The sequence below is a fragment of the Hemitrygon akajei genome, chromosome 6 (assembly GCF_048418815.1).
Source record: "Hemitrygon akajei chromosome 6, sHemAka1.3, whole genome shotgun sequence".
Lineage (NCBI taxonomy): Eukaryota > Metazoa > Chordata > Chondrichthyes > Myliobatiformes > Dasyatidae > Hemitrygon > Hemitrygon akajei.
Genome location: NC_133129.1, coordinates 2,453,697 through 2,473,882, shown reverse-complemented (window position 1 = coordinate 2,473,882; position 20,186 = coordinate 2,453,697). Strand labels below are relative to the sequence as shown.

Below are 20,186 nucleotides of genomic sequence, written 5' to 3'. Positions count from 1 at the left end.
GTTAATCGGTCACATGGGTGTAATTGGGCCTGTTACCATGATTACCAGCGCAACCCATGGATGTGCTGTGGGCAGCCTGCAAGTGTCACCACACGTTCCGGTGCCGTCATAGCATGCACACAACATCCAGCAGATCTATACCTGTAACAACAGATCAACAGCAAAGCTAGACCCTTACCTCCCTCCCACCCACACACGTATGCAGTCCTGTACGCCGCGGTAACGAGGAGGTTAGCGCGACGCTCTGGAGTTCATTTCCAGTGCCACTCTGTAAGTAGTCTCTGTGCATCCTCCCCGTGGAATGTGCGGGCTTTCCACGGGTTCTCCGGCTTCCGCCCACGATCATGGGTAGGTTCATTGGTCATTGTAAATTGTCCCGTGATTAGGTTAGGGTGAGTCGGGTTTGTCAGGGGTTGCTGGGGTAGTGTGGGTCAAAGGGCAGGAAGGTCCTACTCCGCACTGTATCGCTAAATACATAAATAAAAATGAACACTAGGCTTCGAACTCGGGTCTTGCTGCCTCATACACATAGGGGCTCATTGGCCTTCGTGCCTGTTGCCGAACATCTCCACAAAACCTTCATACAGACAACACCTGAGGTCAGCGTCAAACCCGGCTTGCAGGAGCCGCCAGGCAGGCGCCCTGTTCTCTGTCCCGCTGTAGTCACTTCGTGTTGTAATAAAAAACTTTAATATTCATACGTTTACAGTGATCACACAAATTGGTATGCCCTTCCTGTGGGTTTGGGAGGCATCATGCGGTCTGGGTTTGTTTACTTATTTAGCGATGAGTGGTGGTTGTTCATTGTGTCCGACGCTGAGAGGAAACCTGTGTGGGAGACTTTTTAAAATGGAAAAACTTTTGCACTGGGGCAGTTCCACTCTCCTGACCTCAGCGGCCTGGGTCCGGTGGTACGAGCAGGTGTCATAAACTGGGGTCTTCCTCGGTTACAGTGGATGACCGTCAATTCTTCTGTGCCTTGTCTTGCGCTTTGCTCTCCATGAAGCATTGCAGAAGCACCTTCCTAGCCATTAGATCTCACTGTAGATCTCATCCGGCCAGCCCACTGGAGCTGACTTCGTGTGCTAGGACAGAAATGTGTCTTAGCGATACAACACCTGCCCAGCTCTCTGGAGCTGACTTTGTGTACTAGGACAGGCATGTATCTAGTGGTACAGTATGGTAACAGGCCCTTCCGGCCCACAGAGTCAGTTGCACCCATGTGACCGACTAACCCGCTAATCTGTGCTACTTTGGGATGTGTTTCAGGAAATTGGAATACCTAATCACAGGGAGAACGTACAAACTCACTGGTGCTGTAAAGCATTATGCTAACCGCTGCGCTACAGTGCCGCCCCTAATTTATTTCCATCCATTCCATGTCTCCTTTTCTGTCCTGGAAACATGAGGTGCCAGCTGGAATACAAAGCATTGCCTGTTCTGAAGTTCTTCATTGTCCCGATGCCCAGATACAGTTGAGTATGAGACCATAAGATGTATGAGCCGAGTTAGACCATTTTGGCCCATCAAGCTTGCTCTGCTATTCCATCATGGCTGTTTTGTCATCCCCCTCAATCCCGTTTCCTCCTTTCTTCCCATAATTTTTGACACCCTTCTCTGTGATAAGCTCAGAGTGATTGTTTAACTGGAGGGAAACAATCACTTTGCCAGAGGCAAGCATTAAAGTTTCTAGTGTATTAGTGCACATGTGAATTTGGTGGTATTTGCATTGTGCTTACCATTGTTCACAGAACTCATTGCATTTCTGAATCATGGTGTTCAGGGGTATCTGAGCCAGATAAACCAATTTTGGTTGTAAATGCTATTTTATCTGCTGTCTCTGAAAACGATCACACTTTGGAGGTGTATTATTCCCAGGTAATGTATCTATGAGATCTTAATCAAGTGGAAAGGAACTTTTACGTTTATTTTATATACTTAAACATGAATTTTATCTTCAGTACATCCCGTTGTGATGCAGGGCTTCTGTTGCAGAACCATATTCTGGTCCAATACAAGGGTTCCAATTCATTCTGGTGGAATAAATGCTGCAGCGGCAGGTTTGGTGTTATCTATAGAGAAAGTTTTGTTTCCCTTCCCAGTCTCCATGACCACATTCCTGTCCATGATAACCCGGGTAACGAGACAAGGAACTTTTCAATTGGGACGGAAACTAGGTTTGCAGTTATTTTTAATGGAATTTGTTCTCATGGACCCATTCAGATTTTTGTGGTATCCATGCTTCCTTGTCAGGATCTTTTGCTCTCTCTTGAATAAAACCATGGAACATAGAAGCACAATTAAGCCATTCGATACATCGAGTCTTCAACGCCATTCCATTATGGCTTATTTATTTTCCTTCTCAACCACATTCGTCTGCCTTCTCCCTGTAACCTTTGACGGTCTGAATAATCAGGAACCTCTGCTTTAAATATACCCGATGACTTGGCTTCCATAACTGTCTGTGGCAATGAATTCCACGGATTCACTACCCAGTGGATTAAGAAATTCTTCCTCATCTCTGTCCTAAAGAGGCGTCCTTGTATTCTGAGATTGTGCCTCCGGTCCAAGGCTTTCAACTATGGTAAGCATCCTCTCTACGTCCACTCTATAGAGGCCTTTCAATATTCGACAGGTTTCAATGAGATCTCCCTCATTCTTCCAAACTACAACAAGTACAAGTCTAGAGACATCAAATGTTCCTCACATGTCCACCCTTTCATTCCCGGGATTAATTCCCGGTATACTGGTTACTTGACCGGATATTTTCACTCCTTCACCTCTGCTCCTGTTGCCAGTTGCACTCTTCCTTCCTGTATATCTTCTGATGAATGCAAAATATTGAGTTGATTAATTAAGCTTCTATCCTGGTTCAGCCCATGGACAGGCATGGTTTGGAGCAGGGGTTCCCAACCTTTTTTATGCCATGGTGCTTTCCCATTAACCAAGGGACCCATGGACCCCAGGTTGGGAACCCTTGGTGTAAAAGGATATGGGGCAAATGTGAAGAGATGGGGCATCTTGGTTGGCAGGGACCATTGGGCTGAAGGGCTTGTTTCCATGCTTATGACTCCATATGATCATTGAGTTGTTAGAGTGGATGTGGAGAGAAAGTTCCTTGAGGACCAGAGGGCACAGTATCAGAAGAGAGTGATGTCCATTTAGAACAGAGATGAAGAGGAATTTCTTTGGCCAGAGGGTGGTGAATCTGTGGAATTCATTGTTACCTTTGGCCACGGAGGCTGTGTCATTGGGTATAGTTAAAGTGGAAGTCGATGTCAGGGCATCAAAGGTTACTGGAGCTGAGAGTTTAATAAAATCAGCCATGTTGGAATGGAGGAGTAGACTTAATGGGCTAATTCTGCTGCTACGTTTGATGGTCCTGTAACCATAAACGTTCAAGGAGTGACAACCTTGAGAGATGGAGATCGAATCAAATTAGTGTGATTCAGATGAACAAAACCGGGTTGATCGGGCTACTTAATCCTTAAACTCGATGCGTTGAGGCAAGTATATAAATTAATCAGGTTGCTTTGTCTCTTTTGGCCCTCTGCCACTTTGTCTTAGAAAAATGCAGCACAGAAACAGGCCCATTGAAACTGCCTGCACCCGGACCATAGCCCTCCATAACCCTGCCATTCAAGTACCTATCCAAACTTCTCTTACACATTGAAATCGAGTTTGGGTGATGTACATGGGTTAAATAAATGTGTATCTAAGTCAGTGGCCAATTCTGAGCCTGGCTTCGGTGACTGAAACATTGAAGGGGGTGAGGCAGAGTTGCAATGTGAAGAGAGCAGGAGCAAAAATGTTAGATGGAGGACAAATCTCACTCTCCTGGGTCTGGTTTATTTAATACGTTGTTGCTATGCATGAGACCATGTGACATAGGAGCAGAATTAGGCCATTTGGCCCATCAAGTCTTCTTGCCATTCCATCATGGCTGATTTATTGTTCTCTTCTCACCATAATCTTTGACATTCTTACTAATCAAGAACCTTTAAAGATACCCAATGACTCAGCCTCCAGAGCTGCCTGTAGCAATGAATTCCACAGGTTCACCATCTTCTGGCCAAAGAAATTCCTCCTCATCTCTGTTCTAAAGAGACGTTCTTGGCAAAGGCAGTACTTGTTGCTTGTTGCTAATTGCCCTGGAAAAGATGGTGGTGAGCTGCCATTGTCAACTGCAACACTTGATCTTAGAAGATCAACACTGCAGTGTTGGGAGTTCAAGAATTTAGAACCAGTGACAGGAAAAAAAAAGCATTAATATATTTTAAAACCAGTAATACAAGAAATTCTGCAGATGCTGGAAATCCGAAGCAATATGCACACAAATTGCTGGAGGAAATCAGCAAGTCGGGCAGCATGTAGGGAGGGGAAGTAATCTAGGGGTGGCCAACCTTTTACATTCCACGCGTCAATTTTTTTCACGCATGAGTTCCGATGCGCCATACAACTCTTGTACCCTCATTCAATTCTTGTAAAAAATGTTAATATAGACATATTTAGCATTTTTACATGATATATTGATTTAATATAAATACAAGATAAACATTATTTACCTTAATGAAACTTTTAACAAATATATTTTGTCTTCTTTTGATTTTTTCCTTTTTCTTAATCACATATTCTATCCGTAACTCAGACCCAAGCACTAGCTTCAGTTTTCCTTCTATTTCCGTCTGATGTGTTTTATAGTGTCTATTAAGATCATGTCTTCTATTATGTGAGAAAGTGTTTTCACAAACAATGCTCAACGGTTTTCCTGACGGACCGGCTATAAATAAGAACTCATTTTCCCACTGTTCATTGAATTCACTCTTACTATCACTTTCTACTTTTCTTTTGCACTGTGATGGGTAACTGAATGTAAAAACGAGGTTTAATTTTTGAAAAAGTACAACACTACAAATGTTCACAAAGGACGAACAAAGCACAACTCTGTAGCGCACGAGTGTCAATTGTAAACTGACTGGCAAAAACCTGCGATGCACCGCTGGTGCAGACGCCTGGCGCCTCAGGATCAAACAAGCATCAAACGTGTATGGAACAGTTATGGAACGACTGCAGAACAAAAGTCCTTCTTCCCTAGTTTGACTCATTGAACTTTTTTTAAAATTGAAAACAGATTAATGTGAAAGAAGATAACAATTGCCAAAAGATGTGCAAGAAATAATAAAATTGCTAAAAATAATTGCTAAGTTTTAGATTTATTCAGTAAAACCTATTTCTAGCTCTAATCTACTTGAATTCCTGTTAATTTTTTTCTACAAATGGGTTTTTGGTTAATACTTTTTGCATGAGTAGGCTTACTTTTTTTAATTATCACTGTGGTGCAATGTACCACTTCTAGCCAACCATAGGTTGGCCATCGCTAGAATAAACGGTTGGCATTTTGGGCTGAGACAGTTCATCAGGATTGGAAAGAGAGGGGGAAGAAGCAAAATTGTAGGAAAGGAAGGGATATCATTCAGGCTTCTTGCCCTTCCCGACCTGATGAAGGGTCTTGGCCTGACACCTTAACTGTCTGAAAAGCCTGACCTGCTGAGTTCCTCCAGGATTTTGTGCATGTTGCTCCATTTCCAAATCAGTATTGCTTTCGAACTGGAGGGGATCATACAGGTGTCTCCTCCTTCTCTCTGCCTATAAATATGGCAGATTTGCGAGGTACGTTGGGATAGCCCAGGTGAGAAATTATAACGTACTGTATGGTGCAGCCACTGGGTGCTGTGGTACAGGGAGTGGATGTTTGCAGGAGTACCAAGTTGGTGTGCTGACGTGCCCAAGCTTAGTCTGTTTAATTGTTATTTTCTTTGCATCTTAACAATTAATTATTTGCTAATAGTTAACTACTTGTATACATGTAGTTGTTTAATATGTTTCCTAGTGGCCACAGTATGTATATGCAGTTGTAAAATGGTCCCTAGTGGTTATATTTTATCATCTGGAAGCTTCTCAGGTGTTGCATTACTTGAGTAGGGGCTCTCTGATCTTGTATATGAATTAGAATGGAATGTTTCTTACCTGTGGGGTGTAAGAAGGGCAGAACACGTGGCCCTGCTATCTTCCTTTTTTCTGTTCTCTGTTTTTAGTTACTGGACTCTTTGAGTTCTGTATTTCCAATTTTCTTTGCGGTTAATAAAGTGATCATAAAGCACCAAGTTTTATGCCTCTTTCCTGACTTCTGAAAGAGCATTGGATTCAGGACAACTGAATCCAACACTGTGAGTCCCATGCGTTTGTGTACCGAGGTTTGGATGGATGGGAGAGATGTGGAGGGCTATGATCCAGGTGCGGGTCAATGGGACAGGGCCCAATAACAGTTCAGCATGGACTAGATAGGCCGAAGGGCCTGCTCTGTGCTTTATGACTAAGTGATCTGGTTAATTTTTTTAAGCTAATTAAAGGAATTCCAAAGCAAGAGATAAAGAAAGCCCAGCCTTTGGTAAATTTTTAAGCATGAAAACTGGAGTTGGTCATCATCACGAGGCAGTACTTCACATGCACGTGATGGGAATCTAGATATTTCCCCCTCAATGTTGAGGCAGATGAACAAATTCAAACCTGAGCCTGAATAAATTTTGTTAGATTAGGGTATTGAGAGGTGGGCAACTGATGTAGATAAATTGAGTCACCTTTCACCTGTACATGGGACTACACGGTAGTATACTGGTTAGCACACACTTTACACTGCAGGCGACCCTGGTTCAATTCCCGCTACTGCCTGCAAGGAGTTTGTATGTTCTCCCCGTGACTGGAGATGCTCCGGTTTCCTCCCACAGCCCTGTTGGTAGGTTAATTGGTTATTGTCAATTGTTTCATTAGGCTAGGGTTAAACCAGGGGCTTGCTGAGTGGTGTGCCTTGAAGGGCCCTCAACAAAAGGGGAAGAAGGAGGGGCACCAGGGAGAGGTGATGGGCGGCTGAAGAGGTAAGAGGCCAGAGTAGGGAATAGAAAATGAGGGAAGAGGGAGGGGAAAAATCAATGTTCTTGCCATGAGGTTGGAAGTTACCCAGACAGAATGTGAAGTGTTGCTCCACCAACCTGAGAGTGGCTTCATGCAGGAGAGACCATGGATCGCCATATTGGAATGGGAATGAGGATAGGAATTAAAATGGTTGGCCAACGGGTATTCTGTTTCATGCAGATAATTTAACCAGTCTTAAATAGAGAAACATCTGCAGCAACTTTTCCCTTTTCTGCCCTGTTATTTTCTGGTGTTGGAAGTACACTTGGAGGGTGGGGGGTGATATGTGTGTTGAGGTGCAGGGACTCCTAGACTGAAATAAATATAAGGAGGTGATCCTGGAGGAGGTCAGGCCATGGGAGATCAGGAGGATGGCCATGACTGTTAATTGGAGCATTTATACGGACAAAGAATTTTTAAAGATTAGAAAGACTTTTAAAGATTAGTTTTATTTCACATCAATCAGCAAGGATTGTGCTGAGCACTCTGAAAGCGTCTGCACACTTCCAGCTCCAACATAGCATGACCACAGCTCACTAACCATATGTCTTTGTGCGAGGAAACCGGAGCGCCTGCAAGAAACCCATCCGGTTAAAGGGAGAACAAACAATCTCCATACAGGTGAAGCCCTGATGGGCTTGGGAGTAGTACGTTGGTGTGGAATGTGTGACAACACATGCGGGCTTCCCCAGCACACCCTCAAGTGTGTTGGTTGTTGATGCAAATGACTCTTTTCACTGTACGTTTCGATATATATGTGATAAATAAACTTTAATCTTAAATCTGTGGGCAGTTGCTGGTGCTGTAAAGTGATGTACTAACTGCTACAGTACTGTGCTGACCGTACTGTTAAACAACGTTTCCTCTAAGGTGTGCGCGCATATCTTTAGTTACGAGCGCACAAAGGAATTTAAACTGCTCACAGAAGTTTGTCACACTGTACCTCGTTGGCACGTTAAGTATATTTCACAATCGTACACGATCACATTTCCTTTTCCAGTTTCTGATGTGGATGGTGTTGACAACGTGGAGTTTCTAATGATTTGTCTGCAGATTGTAGAACTGGTTTATTTATGCTGTTTTTATTTGAAGAAATTATTCAGTGTGCACATGTGTGAAATTATTCAGTGTGCAATGGGCAAAGAATTGCTCAGCACAAGATTTTTGCGCACACTGGTCATTACAAATGCTGTTATGGGAGGCAAGTATGGCAGTGAACTAGTCAGTCGAATATGAGCGGTTGTTGAAAGTATAAGTTAAAACCGCCTGAGGATAGAAAGCCCTTCAGCGCAGAGACTGAGAGACAGAGACAAGTAATAAAAGGCTGGAGTCATGTGGGAGATGTGCAAACATGTTAAACATTTCATCTTTAAGCTACAAATCAGGAAAACACACACTCTTTGTGTGATGTTCCTTTCTTAGGTTTCAAAACCCGTTTCATTTAGAAACGTGTTTACCCTGTTTCAACAGAAGATTGCTTTTTAAATTGGGCAATCCGAGATGACGCCAAACACTTTATTCTGTCATCTGCACGGAAGGAAATTGTCTCACCTTTGCTGCCTCAAAAGACCTTTCTGATTAATCCAACTTCCCTGTTTTATTCCCATAAACCTACAGGCATTCCATCCAAACCCAAATAAATTTATTATCCAAGTATGTACGAGGGGTGATTGATAAGTTCATGGCCTAAGGTAGAAGGAGTCAATTTTAGAAAATCTGTAACATTTATTTTTCAACATAGTCCCCTCCTACATTTACACACTTAGTCCAGCGGTCGTGGAACATACAGATCTTGGACCTCCAGAAAGAGTCCACAGATGGGTGATTGATAAGTTCGTGGCCTAAGGTAGAAGGAGATGAGTTATACAGCTCTGGTTACATGCACATGCAGGTCAACTCTTTGAGTGATTATGCAGAAAGTTTTAAGTTAATAACTCATCTGGGGTGATTGATAAGTTCATGGCCTAAGGTAGAAGGAGATGAGTTATTAACTTCAAACTTTCTGCATAATCACTCAAAGAGTTGAACTGCATGTGCATGTGATGAGAGCTGTATAACTCATCTCCTTCTACCTTAGGCTACAAACTTATCAATCACCCCTTGTATCTGCCTCCATGCTGGTACTTAGGCACATTTTATTTCATATCTGTACTTCTGACTTTATATAATTCTTCGCAATTATTGAATGTTGTTTTCTGTTTATGTCACGCCCCAACACGTCACAGCAATTTCCGAATATATGGAAATGTACATGACAAATAAAGTCTGTGCTGTGTACTACCTGGAGATTCATTTTCTTGCACTTTTACAGGATAAACAAAGAATGCAATATAATTCATGAAAAACTATAAATTCAAATAAAAATAAAAACTGACAAACAACCACTGTGGAAAAGAAGACAAATAGTGCAAATAAAATAAGTGATACTGAGAGCACGGGCTGTCGAGTCCTTGAGAGTGAGTCCATAGGTTGTGGAATCAGTTCCGTGTTGAAGTGAGTGGTTCAGGAGCCTGATGGTTGAGGGTGAAACTTCCCAAACCTTGTGGTGTGGGACCTGAGGCTCCTGTACCTCCTGCCTGATGGTAGCAGTGAGAAGAGAGCATGGCCTAGGTGGTGGGGTTCCTTGATGATGGATGCTGCTTTCTTGGGGCAGCACTCCTTGAGAATATGCTCATTGTGGGGATGGTTTTGCCTGTGATGGACTGGGCTGTATCCACCTCCTTCTGATTCTCCATTCAGAAATTGCTAAATGGGAACTTGAGTTTAGCAAGTGAATTTGAGCCACACTAATTTTTGAGAGGTGTATTTTGGGGAAATAGTGCTCTGGCTTGGCAGAAGACCAACACAACAAGCTCTCCAGAAAACTATTTGATAAAAATTCCACTTGAAAAGCTGCCCTGGGACCTCAAGGGAGCAGTATCTGTGGTATAGTATTCATACACAAGATACTTGAAAAAAGAGGAAGTTTAGCTTTGTGTTGCATTTACATTGAAGCATACAATGAAATACGTTGCTTGCATCAAATCAAATCACAGATGGTTGAAGGACAGGCTAGATGCAGGAAGATTGTTTCCGATGTTGGGGAAGTCCAGAACGAGGGGTCACAGTTTAAAGATAAAGGGGAAGTCTTTTAGGACCGAGATGAGGAAAAACTTCTTCACACAGAGAGTGGTGAATCTGTGGAATTCTCTGCCACAGGAAACAGTTGAGGCCAGTTCATTGGCTATACTTAAGAGGAAGTTAGATATGGCCCTTGTGGCTAAAGGGATCAGGGGGTATGGAGAGAAAGCAGGTACAGGGTTCTGAGTTGGATGATCAGCCATGACCATACTGAATGGCGGTACAGGCTCGAAGGGCCGAATGGCCTACTCCTGCACCTATTTTCTATGTTTCTATGGTTGTGTTGGGCAGCCCACAAGTGTCACCACACTTTTGACACCAACATAGCATGCCAGCAGTGTACTAGACCTGGCCCGTGTGGAAACCTATGTGATCATGTGAACATACAGACTCCTTTCAGCAGTGGGAATTGAACCCTGATCAGTGACTGCTGGTACTTTAAAGCGATTGCACTAACCTCGATGCTCCTTCAGTAAAACTCTGTGACTTTGCTGCACCTGCTGCTTGCTGATCAGAAGTGGTGATGCTGATACAGAATTCATTGCGTTAGATACATGTGCAGGGAGAGTGGTTTCTGTTCAGTAACTTTCTTCTCTTCTGATTTCAGGTAATTTACATGGGAGTAGTCCTCTATGCACCTGCCCTGGCCCTAAATGCAGGTATGCTGAATCATTCTCAGGTTTATTGTACCCGGCATATAGAACCATAGAACATTACAGCACAGAAACAGGCCTTCTGGCCCTTCTTGGCTGTGCTGAACCATTTTTCTGCCTAGTCCCACTGACCTGCACCTGGCCCATATCCCTCCATACACCTCTCATCCATGTACCTGTCCCAAGTTTCTCTTAAATGTTAAAAGTGAGCCCGCATTCACCACTTCATCTGGCAGCTCATTCCACACTCCCACCACACTCTGTGTGAAGTAGGCCCCCCAAATGTTCCCTTTAAACTTTTCCCCCTTCACCCTTAACCCATGTCCTCTGTTTTTTTTTTCTCCCCTAGCCTCAGTGGAAAAAGCCTGCTTGCATTCACTCTATCTATACCCATCATAATTTTATATACCTCTATCAAGTCTCCCCTCATTCTTCTACGCTGCAGGGAATAAAGTCCTAACCTATCCAACTTTTCTCGGTAACTTAGTTTCTCAAGTCCCGGCAACATCCTTGTAAACCTTCTCTGCACTCTTTCAACATTACTAATATCCTTCCTGTAATCCGGTGACCAAAACTGAACACAGTACTCCAAATGTGGCCTCACCAATGCCTTATACAACCTCACCATAACATTCCAACTCTTATACTCAATACTTTGATTTATAAAGGCCATTTGTGGTGACATTTGTTGTCTTGTGGCAGCAGTCGAGTGCAAGACACAAAAGAATTAGAAGTTATAATAAAAAAAACCAAGTGCAAAAGAGGAATAGTGAGCTGGACTATTCAGAAATCTGATGGTGGAAGGGAAGACGTTGTTCCTAAAATGTTGAGTGTAGCTTTCCAGGTTCCTCTGTCTCTGGTAGTAGTTTGAAGAGGGCATGCCCCAGATGGTCAGGGTCCTTCCTGACAGTTGCTGCGGTTTGAAGATGCCCTCCATGGTGGGGTGAAGCTAGTACAGTGATGGAGCTGGCTGAGTCCACATTCATAGCAATAATGTGTGCTAAGATCGCTCCTGGACAAATGGAGTCTGATAGACAATAGACAGTAGGTGCAGGAGTAGGCCATTCGGCCCTTCTAGCCAGCACCACCATTCACTGTGATCATGGCTGATCATACACAATCAGTACCCCGTTCCTGCCCTCTCCCCATATCCCTTGACCCCGCTATCTATAAGAGCTCTGTCTAACTCTCTCTTGAATGCATCCAGAGACTTGGCCTCCACTGCCTTCTGGGGCAGAGCATTCCACATATCCACCACTCTCTGGGTGAAAAAGTTTTTCCGCATCTCTGTTCTAAATGGCCTACCCCTTATTCTTAAACTGTGGCCTCTAGTTCTGGACTCACCCATCAGCGGGAACATGCTTCCTGCCTCCAGTGTGTCCAATCCCTTAATAATCTTATATGTTTCAATCAGATCCCCTCTCATCCTTCTAAATTCCAGTGTATACAAGCCCAGTCGCTCCAATCTTTCAACATATGACAGTCCCGCCATTCCGGGAATTAACCTTGTGAACCTACGCTGCACTCCCTCAATAGCAAGAATGTCCTTCCTCAAATTTGGAGACCAAAACTGCACACAATACTCCAGGTGGGGTCTCACCAGGGCCCTGTACAGCTGCAGAAGGACCTCTTTACTCCTATACTCAATTCCTCTTGTTATAAAGGCCAGCATGCCATTAGCTTCCTTCACTGCCTGCTGTACCTGTATGCTTGCTTTCATTGACTGATGTACAATTGACTGATTCTGGATAATGGATGGTAAAAGCTTTTAACAACACCTTCAGCCAGGAGGCTTGGATCTGATCTGCCTGTCATGAGTTCTGTATTAAACTGGTCTCTGCACTTGGCAGCAGATGTGTTGGTTGGTTTCGCATCGGGTCAATCTAAGTTGAAGTAACACAGTGCATGTGATACCAGGTGTGGTTTTTCATTGCTTGCTGCTGCAGAGGGAAATAGAAATTGTACAGAATTTGTTTTTTTTCCTTGTTGGATCTCAAATTCTCCTGTTGTGTCCGTGGTTGCCAGGGGCTGCAGCAATAGGCCAGAAGGAAGAGAGGTACCTGGTTCCTGCCTTCTCCCCTTAACTTTTAACACCCTTATTAATCAATAACCTATCAGCCTCTGCTTTATATATACCCAGTGATTTGGCCTCCACTGCCTTTGTGGCATTGAGTTCCACAGATTAATCATCCTCTGGTTAAAGAAATTCCACCTTATTTACAGTCTATCTAAAGTAGGTGTTCCCAGCCTTTTATATGCCCTTACCATTATCTGAGGGGCCCGTGAGCCCCAGGTTTGGACGTCCTTCTATTTTGAGACCTTATTGTTGAGTGCCGTCCAGTTGCTGGTGACTCATGGTGCATAGGCATAGTGTAGTTGTCCATCGGGTTTTTGTGCGAGACACAGAAGTAGGTTGGCAGGCCTTTCTTCTGATTTGGAGACCTGGATTCCCCCATTATAGGAAACATTCTCTCCATCCACTCACTCTAAGCCTTCCAATAATTGATAGATTTGAATGAGATTTCACCCCCCCCCCCCCCCATTCTTCTAAACTCCAGCGAGTACAAGTCCAAAGCCATCAAACACTCCTCATATGTTAATCCTTTCACTCCTGGGATATTTGAACCTCCTTTGGACCCTCCAATACCAGCACATCTTTTCTTAGATAAGGGGCCCAAAATGCTGATTTTGCTGCAAGTGCGGTTGGACGCATACCTTGTAAAGCCTCAGCATTATATCCTTGCTCTTTCTTCTAGTCCTCTGGAAATGAAAATTAACATTGTATTTGCCTTTCTTACCACTGATTCAACCTGCAAGTTAACCTTTGGAGAAGTCAACACGAGGACTCCAGAGAACCTTTGTACCTCTTGGCAGGAGTTCGTGCAAGCATATAATGTTAGGGCCAGTGCTGATCTCATCAATCTCTCTGATACTCAGCGAAGCAACAAATTGAAATATTTCTAGGTCTGTCAACGGTCAAATTGGAAACTCGGGTACTTGGCTGTGTTAAATTGCTGTTAAGTCACTTCAAAGTGGCACTGGCATTAACAATGTACCAAGATTTTTTTGTTTTTGCTTAACCAAATCCTATAAAATTTAAGGTCCTGTGTAAAACCAGAATAATTCATAATAAGAGATAGGGGATTAATCAAAGCGACCTAGAAAAAATTGAGTAGGCTAGGTACTGTTCGTTGGACCTGATAAGAAATGAGTTTTCGGATTGATGCTTCCCAAGTTAGGACCATAAGACAAGGGAGCAGAATTTGGCCATTCAGGCCATCATGTCTGCTGTGCCATGGCTGATTTATTATCACTGTCAACATCATTCTCCCACTTTCTCTGCTTAACCTTTCATGCCCTTACTAATTTAGAACGTATCAACTTCCACTTTAAATATATCCAGTGACTTGGTCTTCACAGCCGTCTCTGGCAATGAATTCCACAGCTCATCACTATTTAGCTAAAGAAATTCCTCCTTGTTTCTGTTCTAACGTGACATTTTTGTATTCTGAGGTTGTTTACCTCTGGTTCTAGACTCCCCCACAGTAGGAAACATCCTCTCCACGTTCACTCTGTGCAGAGTTGTTTAAGTTACTGTGGCAGGATTATTTTATTTTTAAACGTGGTTAAATATAGTATTTGATTATAGAGCAATATAGCTCTCAGGCAGTTTTCACTTCTTATTAACTGGGAGTAACTGTCCTTCAAAGATGGCTTTGAATCATTAAAACCAGGGTTTCTTTGTTCTCGGCACTATGATTAGAAGAATGCTGAGTGAATGTTATTGCGTAGACTGCAGGTCATGAGGTGGAGCTGATCCGAGGCTGGTTTTGGAATAAAACGATTCACAATGAGGAAGTAAAAGCCTGCACCTGAACAATGGCTCTAAAATCTCAATGGAATTGGGCTTTGTGCCAAACCTGAATCACTTCAGAGCAACGCAGACAAAATGCTGGAGGAACTCAGCAGTCAGGCGGCATCTATGGAGGAGAATAAAGAGTCGACGTTTTGAGCTGAGGACTCTTCATCAGGACTGGAAAGGAAGGTGGGGGGGGGGGGGGGGGGGGGGGGGGGGGGAGATGCCAGAATCTTGTCCCTTCCTTTCTAGTACTGATGAAGGGTCTTCGCCCAAAACGTCAACCATTTATTAATTTTGCATTGATGCTGCCTGAATTACTGAGTTCCTCCACATGCAAAATGCGCTGTTACTTTGGATTTCTAGCATCTGTAGAACCTTTTGTTTGTGAATAACTTCATCAGCTTTATCTGTGAATCTTGAGGTTAACAGGTTCTTGATTGAGCATCAAAGTTTACAGGGGGAAAGACAGGAGAATAGGTTTGAGAGATGATATGTCAGCCATGAGGTGAAGCTGACTCAATGAGTTGATTAGCCCAGTTCTACTCCCATGACTTTTGGTCTAAGTATTCACTAGACACTGCAAAGCTGATGAAATGATGTTGAGGAAAAGTTAATTCTTACGCCCAAAGTGGAAGAAATGAGTAGGTAGGAGTAGTGGGGTTAACAGGTGCGAAGACAGAGAAGGAAACAGATTTTCTTTTGATCAGTCAGCTGACTGCCATTACTAAAGTCACCGTTCCATTTAGTATGGAGATAATTAGTGTTGCTACTTTGAGCAGGTCTTATGAGGATAGGTTGAGCAAGCTAGGTCTGTTTTTCTTTGGAGAGAAAGAGGTTGAGAGGTGACTTGATAGAGGTGTACAAGATGATCAGGGATATAGATAGTGGACAGTCAGAGAGACTTTTTCCTAGGGTGGAAATGTCTAAAATGAGGGACTATAATTTTAAGGTATTTGGAGGAAAGTATAGGTGGGGTATTTCAGATATAAACTCTTGACACAGAATACTGGGTGCGTGGAACACCTTACCAGAGATGAAACAAAAATGTGGGAGGGAAGGGCTAGATTGACCTTAGAGCAGCTTAAAAGGTTGGCACAACATTGTGTTCTATGTTCTATGATTTGATCTTTGCTGCTCAAGAAATTGAGGCTTGTATCTTGTCTTCACAGTGACTGGCTTTAACTTGTGGGGAGCAGTACTAGCTATGGGCCTGGTCTGTTCACTCTATACAGCAGTGGTAAGTAATCAGTGGTCAGAATTACACAACTTTTCCAAATGTTTATTCAGCAGTTTCACGATTTTGTGATTTCCCCATGAAGTGTAGTTATGGTTGCTGTTGCAAAATGGGGAGCGCACGTCAGAATCAGGTTTATGATCACTGATAAATTTTATTGTTTTGTAGCAGCAGTATAGTACAAAGGCATAAAAATTACCACAGGTTACAAAAATAGACTGCTGAAAAAGTTGCTGAATAAGAAGGGTTAATGGACCGTTCAGAAATCTGATGGTGAAGTGTAAAAAGGTGTTCTTAGAACATTGAGTTTAGATCTTCAGGCTCCTGTACCTCCATTCCTGATTGTATTAACCCTGATAGAGAGGGTATTTAATGGTAGGCATTGCCTTCTTCAGGCACCACCTTTGAAGCTGTTGTGCAGGATGCTACGGTTCCCCAGAGCTTCTGTCGATCCCAGGGGATCCTGTGTCCTCTCCAGGGAGCAAGCCTGGGCGGGAAGATTTGAAGAACTGGCTGATGCCCACGCTGCGGGTTCCCCATCTCCACGTCACTGATGTAGTCCCAGGGAAGGGCAAGTGCCGATACAGCCTGGCACCAGTGTCGTCGCAGAGTTTGCCAGAGTGAAGTTGAAAACAACATCAAACTGCCTGGGGACCCCGGCTCTGGATTTCTTCCTCAGGGTTTACTCCCGAATCCTTTCCCATGGGGGTGGGGGTATGGCCGCAGGGCAGCAGAGTTTTCCTTCTCCTAGGCGGGCTGCCATCCAAGGCTGATGAGCCCCGTCTGCCCAAAGCAGTTGATTTTGAGGTGCCGGTGGTCCGTATTTGCCCCTTCTTTTGTCAGTAGAAACAGTTCTGCAGGGCCTAGTAACTAAGCCACAGGCGAAGGCCAAGACTTGTTTGTCAGAGGCTGTTAGAGTTGCACACCATTTGGAACACTTTATAGTGAGAGCTTATCCCCACTACCACCCCCGGCTATGACAACCTTAGGAGCCCGATGATCATAATGTGTGAGACTACTCAGCCCCTCTACAAATGCCATCGAGTAACATATGATGAACTGCATCTATGACTATTTACCCACTAATAATCTGCACACTTGACCCAAGAAAAATTCATACGTATTGGTCAGGAATTTTCAGGCGGCCCTTGCAATTAACAAGCCGTCAAGCTATTGTGGTTTTGCTCCTAATCTGAGGCTGAAAACTGCCATTCTTACCAAGTGGTGCTGCATCTTTTTTACCTGCCTGCACAGAAAAGAGGAACCTCTTTAGCATCTCATCAGAAACACAGGACGGCTCCTGAGGTGCTGCACTGTTTGGACGTCCAGAGTACAACCCAGGAATTTCAGATCCAAACAGCAGAATCCTGAGTCGGGCTAGTGCCCAAGTTTAACCTGAGCCTGACTTCCCCGTTCTTGTCCCATTCAATGTCTCCTCTCTCTCCTCCACCCCTCGTAAGAAAACATTTTAAAATTCATTCCTTGTTTTTTTTTCCTAATTCAGCAGCAAGAGGTATCCAGAAAGGAGGTACTGCACACATGTTTAAGATTGTACAAAATTACTTTATTACAGTTATATAAACTATAAACTACAGAAACATAATCAAAGTAGCAAAAGAGACAAAGTACTACTTATCAACTAATCATTAAGCGATTCTACACAATGTACTGGCAGTGAGAACCACAGATGTCCGACCACTTTTCCAGTCTTTCTCTTTAATCTCCCCTCCTCTCCTTCTCTTTAATCTATCTTTCTTGCTTCTATCGTCATCTCTACCAAGTCTAAAAGAAAATTCCACTTGCACGAAGAAATTGCCTCTTTTATATCCTTGAAGATTATTTATCCTAGTACTTTCCCTTGGGACTTTATCAACAGAATCATTCTCCTCTTCCCAGGCAGATATACTTCCCATCGTATCTACACTCAGAGCTATACTCTGCTACTCACACTAAGTTCTCAAAAAATGGCTGTGAATTGGCCCTCTTGTACCTTCTCAAAGTGTCCTCATGGTATAAACTGACACCATTTTATTTTACAAACTTCCATTTTTGTGATACACCTATTTCTTTCCTCTCACCCACCCCATTTCTGTCACTTAGGGTGGGCTAAAAGCTGTAATTTGGACCGACGTGTTTCAGACGCTGGTGATGTTTTCTGGGCAGCTGGCTGTCATCATCATCGGTGCAAAGCAGGCAGGGGGCATCGGAGAAGTGTGGCAATCCGCCGTGAGGGGTGGCAAGATATCGGGAATCGAGTAAGTGAGCCATATTTAATAAAACAAAAAACAAGAATTCAGAAAAAATATCTTGTTGGAGTGACCTCGCTGGAGAACCAGTAGTAGGGAAGTTAAGTAACCAGGCAAGGATTTAAGGAAGGCTGGGATTTTTCTGTTATTTGTCTGGAGGCTTATGATCAGGAATGCACTGCCTGAAGAAAAAAGGAAATATTTGCTTGAATCATTGTAAAAGAGAAACAATCGTGAAGCCCTATGGAAAGGGCTGCAGACTGGGCCCTTTGCAGAACAAGTTGCTAAGGGTCATTAAGAAGTCGTATGGTGTGTTGGCCTTCATTAATCGGGGGATTCAATTGAGGTAATACTGCAGGGCTATAATACTCTGGTTAGACCACACTTGGAATATTGTGTTCTGTTCTGGTCACCTCATTATAGGAAGGACGTGGAAGCTTTAGAGAGGGTGCAGAGGAGATTTATCAGGAAGCTGTCTGGATTAGAAAGCAGGTCTTGTGAGGATGGGTTGAGTGAACTAGGGCTTTACTCTTTGGAGTGAAGGAGGATGAGGAGAGACTTGATAGAGGTGTACAAGATGATAAGGGTTATGGATAGTGGGCAGCCAGAGACTTTTTCCGAGGGTGGAAATGGTAATACCAGGGGGCATAATTTTAAAATGTTTGGAGAAAAGTATAGGAGGAGTTGTTAGAGAGTAGGTTTGTTTTGCACAAAGTGGTGGGTGAACGCTCTGCCAAGGGTGGTGGTAGAGTCAGACATTAGGGATCTTTAAGTTACTGTTAGATAGGTACATGGATGGTAGAAAAATAGAGGGCTATATAGGGGGGGGAAGTATGAGATTGATCTTGGAGTAGGTTAAAAGAGTTGGCACTGTGGTTTGAGCTGAAGGGCCTGTACTGTGCTGTATTGTTCTGTGTTCTCTTCATGAAAAGCCAAGCTTTCACCAATGCAGACAAGTCAGCGAAGGAAAATTCCAGAAAAGATCACAGATGTCATTCAGCATCTGTGGACAGATAAACAGGCTGTGGATTTCCATTGTTAACTTGCGTCAGACCAGAACATTAACTATGGCGAGAGAAACACTTAATGCTGAATTTCAGTATTTACATCAGCATTAGAGTAGTTTATCGGAGCCACAAGATACGGCAGATGGAGCAACAAACAATCTGCTGGAGCAAGGGAAAGGGAGTAGCGAAAGGATTCTGAGGTGATTGATGGACTGAGGAGAGGTGAATGACAATAGAGGAGGTGAATGTGCGGAGTTGGAAGATGGTTGCAAGTGATTGGTAGATGAAGGACGTACACTACACCAGAGTTCAGTAAAATTCCTTGTTCGCAAGTAGCTTACACAGTTTCATACAATCTGTATTCATGACAACAATTAGTACATCAACAAGCAAAAGAGCTCAGTGGTACAAAAATTCTGATGCATAACCTTCTGGAGAGTAAAGCCAAGCCAACCCAAAAAATCCAACAAATCTAAATGAGGTTCTGCAGATGCTGGAAATCTGGTGGAACACACACAATGTACTGGGGTAGCAGCATCAATGGAGAGATATAGAGTTGACATTTTGGGCTGAAACCCTTCATCAGGACTGGAAAGGAAGGGGAGGAGGAAATAAGAAGGTTGGAGAAGGGAATGGAGTGATATGTTTCAGTTAAGAGGAGAGACTGGAGAGGGCAGGTCCCGAGGGAGGGGGTGGCGACCTGAGGGAGGGGTACAAATTGATGAGATGTCTGTTTATTCCTCTCCAGAGATGCTGCTTGACTGCTGAATTGGTCCAGCGTTTTGAGTTTGTTTTCTGTTGACCGTTGAATTTACTTACTGTGTTCCACCTTGCAGAGAATCCCTCCAGTGGGCAGTAAGAGTTGCTTTGTGCTGTTCACTGAAGTAATTGTTGTCCTTGCCCTCTGCAGCCTGAACCCTGACCCTTTTGAGCGCCACACCTTCTGGACGCTGGGCTTCGGCGGCGTGTTCATGATGCTGGCGCTGTACGGAGTGAACCAGGCCCAGGTTCAGCGGTACCTCAGCTCGCGCTCCGAGGTGCAGGCGAAACTGTAAGTTACTGTACTAAGCCATTCTGGGTCGCCAGCCATTGCAACAA

At 43.7% G+C, this 20,186-nt stretch overlaps 1 protein-coding gene across 3 annotated transcripts in view; it reads left to right on the top strand.

The window, feature by feature from the left end:
• The window catches only part of slc5a6a (solute carrier family 5 member 6a), a 76,703-nt gene that overhangs the window by 31,364 nt on the left and 25,153 nt on the right, over positions 1 to 20,186 (top strand). For all 3 annotated transcript variants that reach the window (XM_073047788.1, XM_073047786.1, XM_073047787.1), the window contains exons 4-7: positions 10,697 to 10,748; positions 15,771 to 15,838; positions 17,936 to 18,090; positions 19,999 to 20,139. In XM_073047788.1, the coding sequence (XP_072903889.1) occupies positions 10,697 to 10,748; positions 15,771 to 15,838; positions 17,936 to 18,090; positions 19,999 to 20,139 (416 nt within the window). The remainder of the gene's footprint in view (positions 1 to 10,696; positions 10,749 to 15,770; positions 15,839 to 17,935; positions 18,091 to 19,998; positions 20,140 to 20,186) is intronic.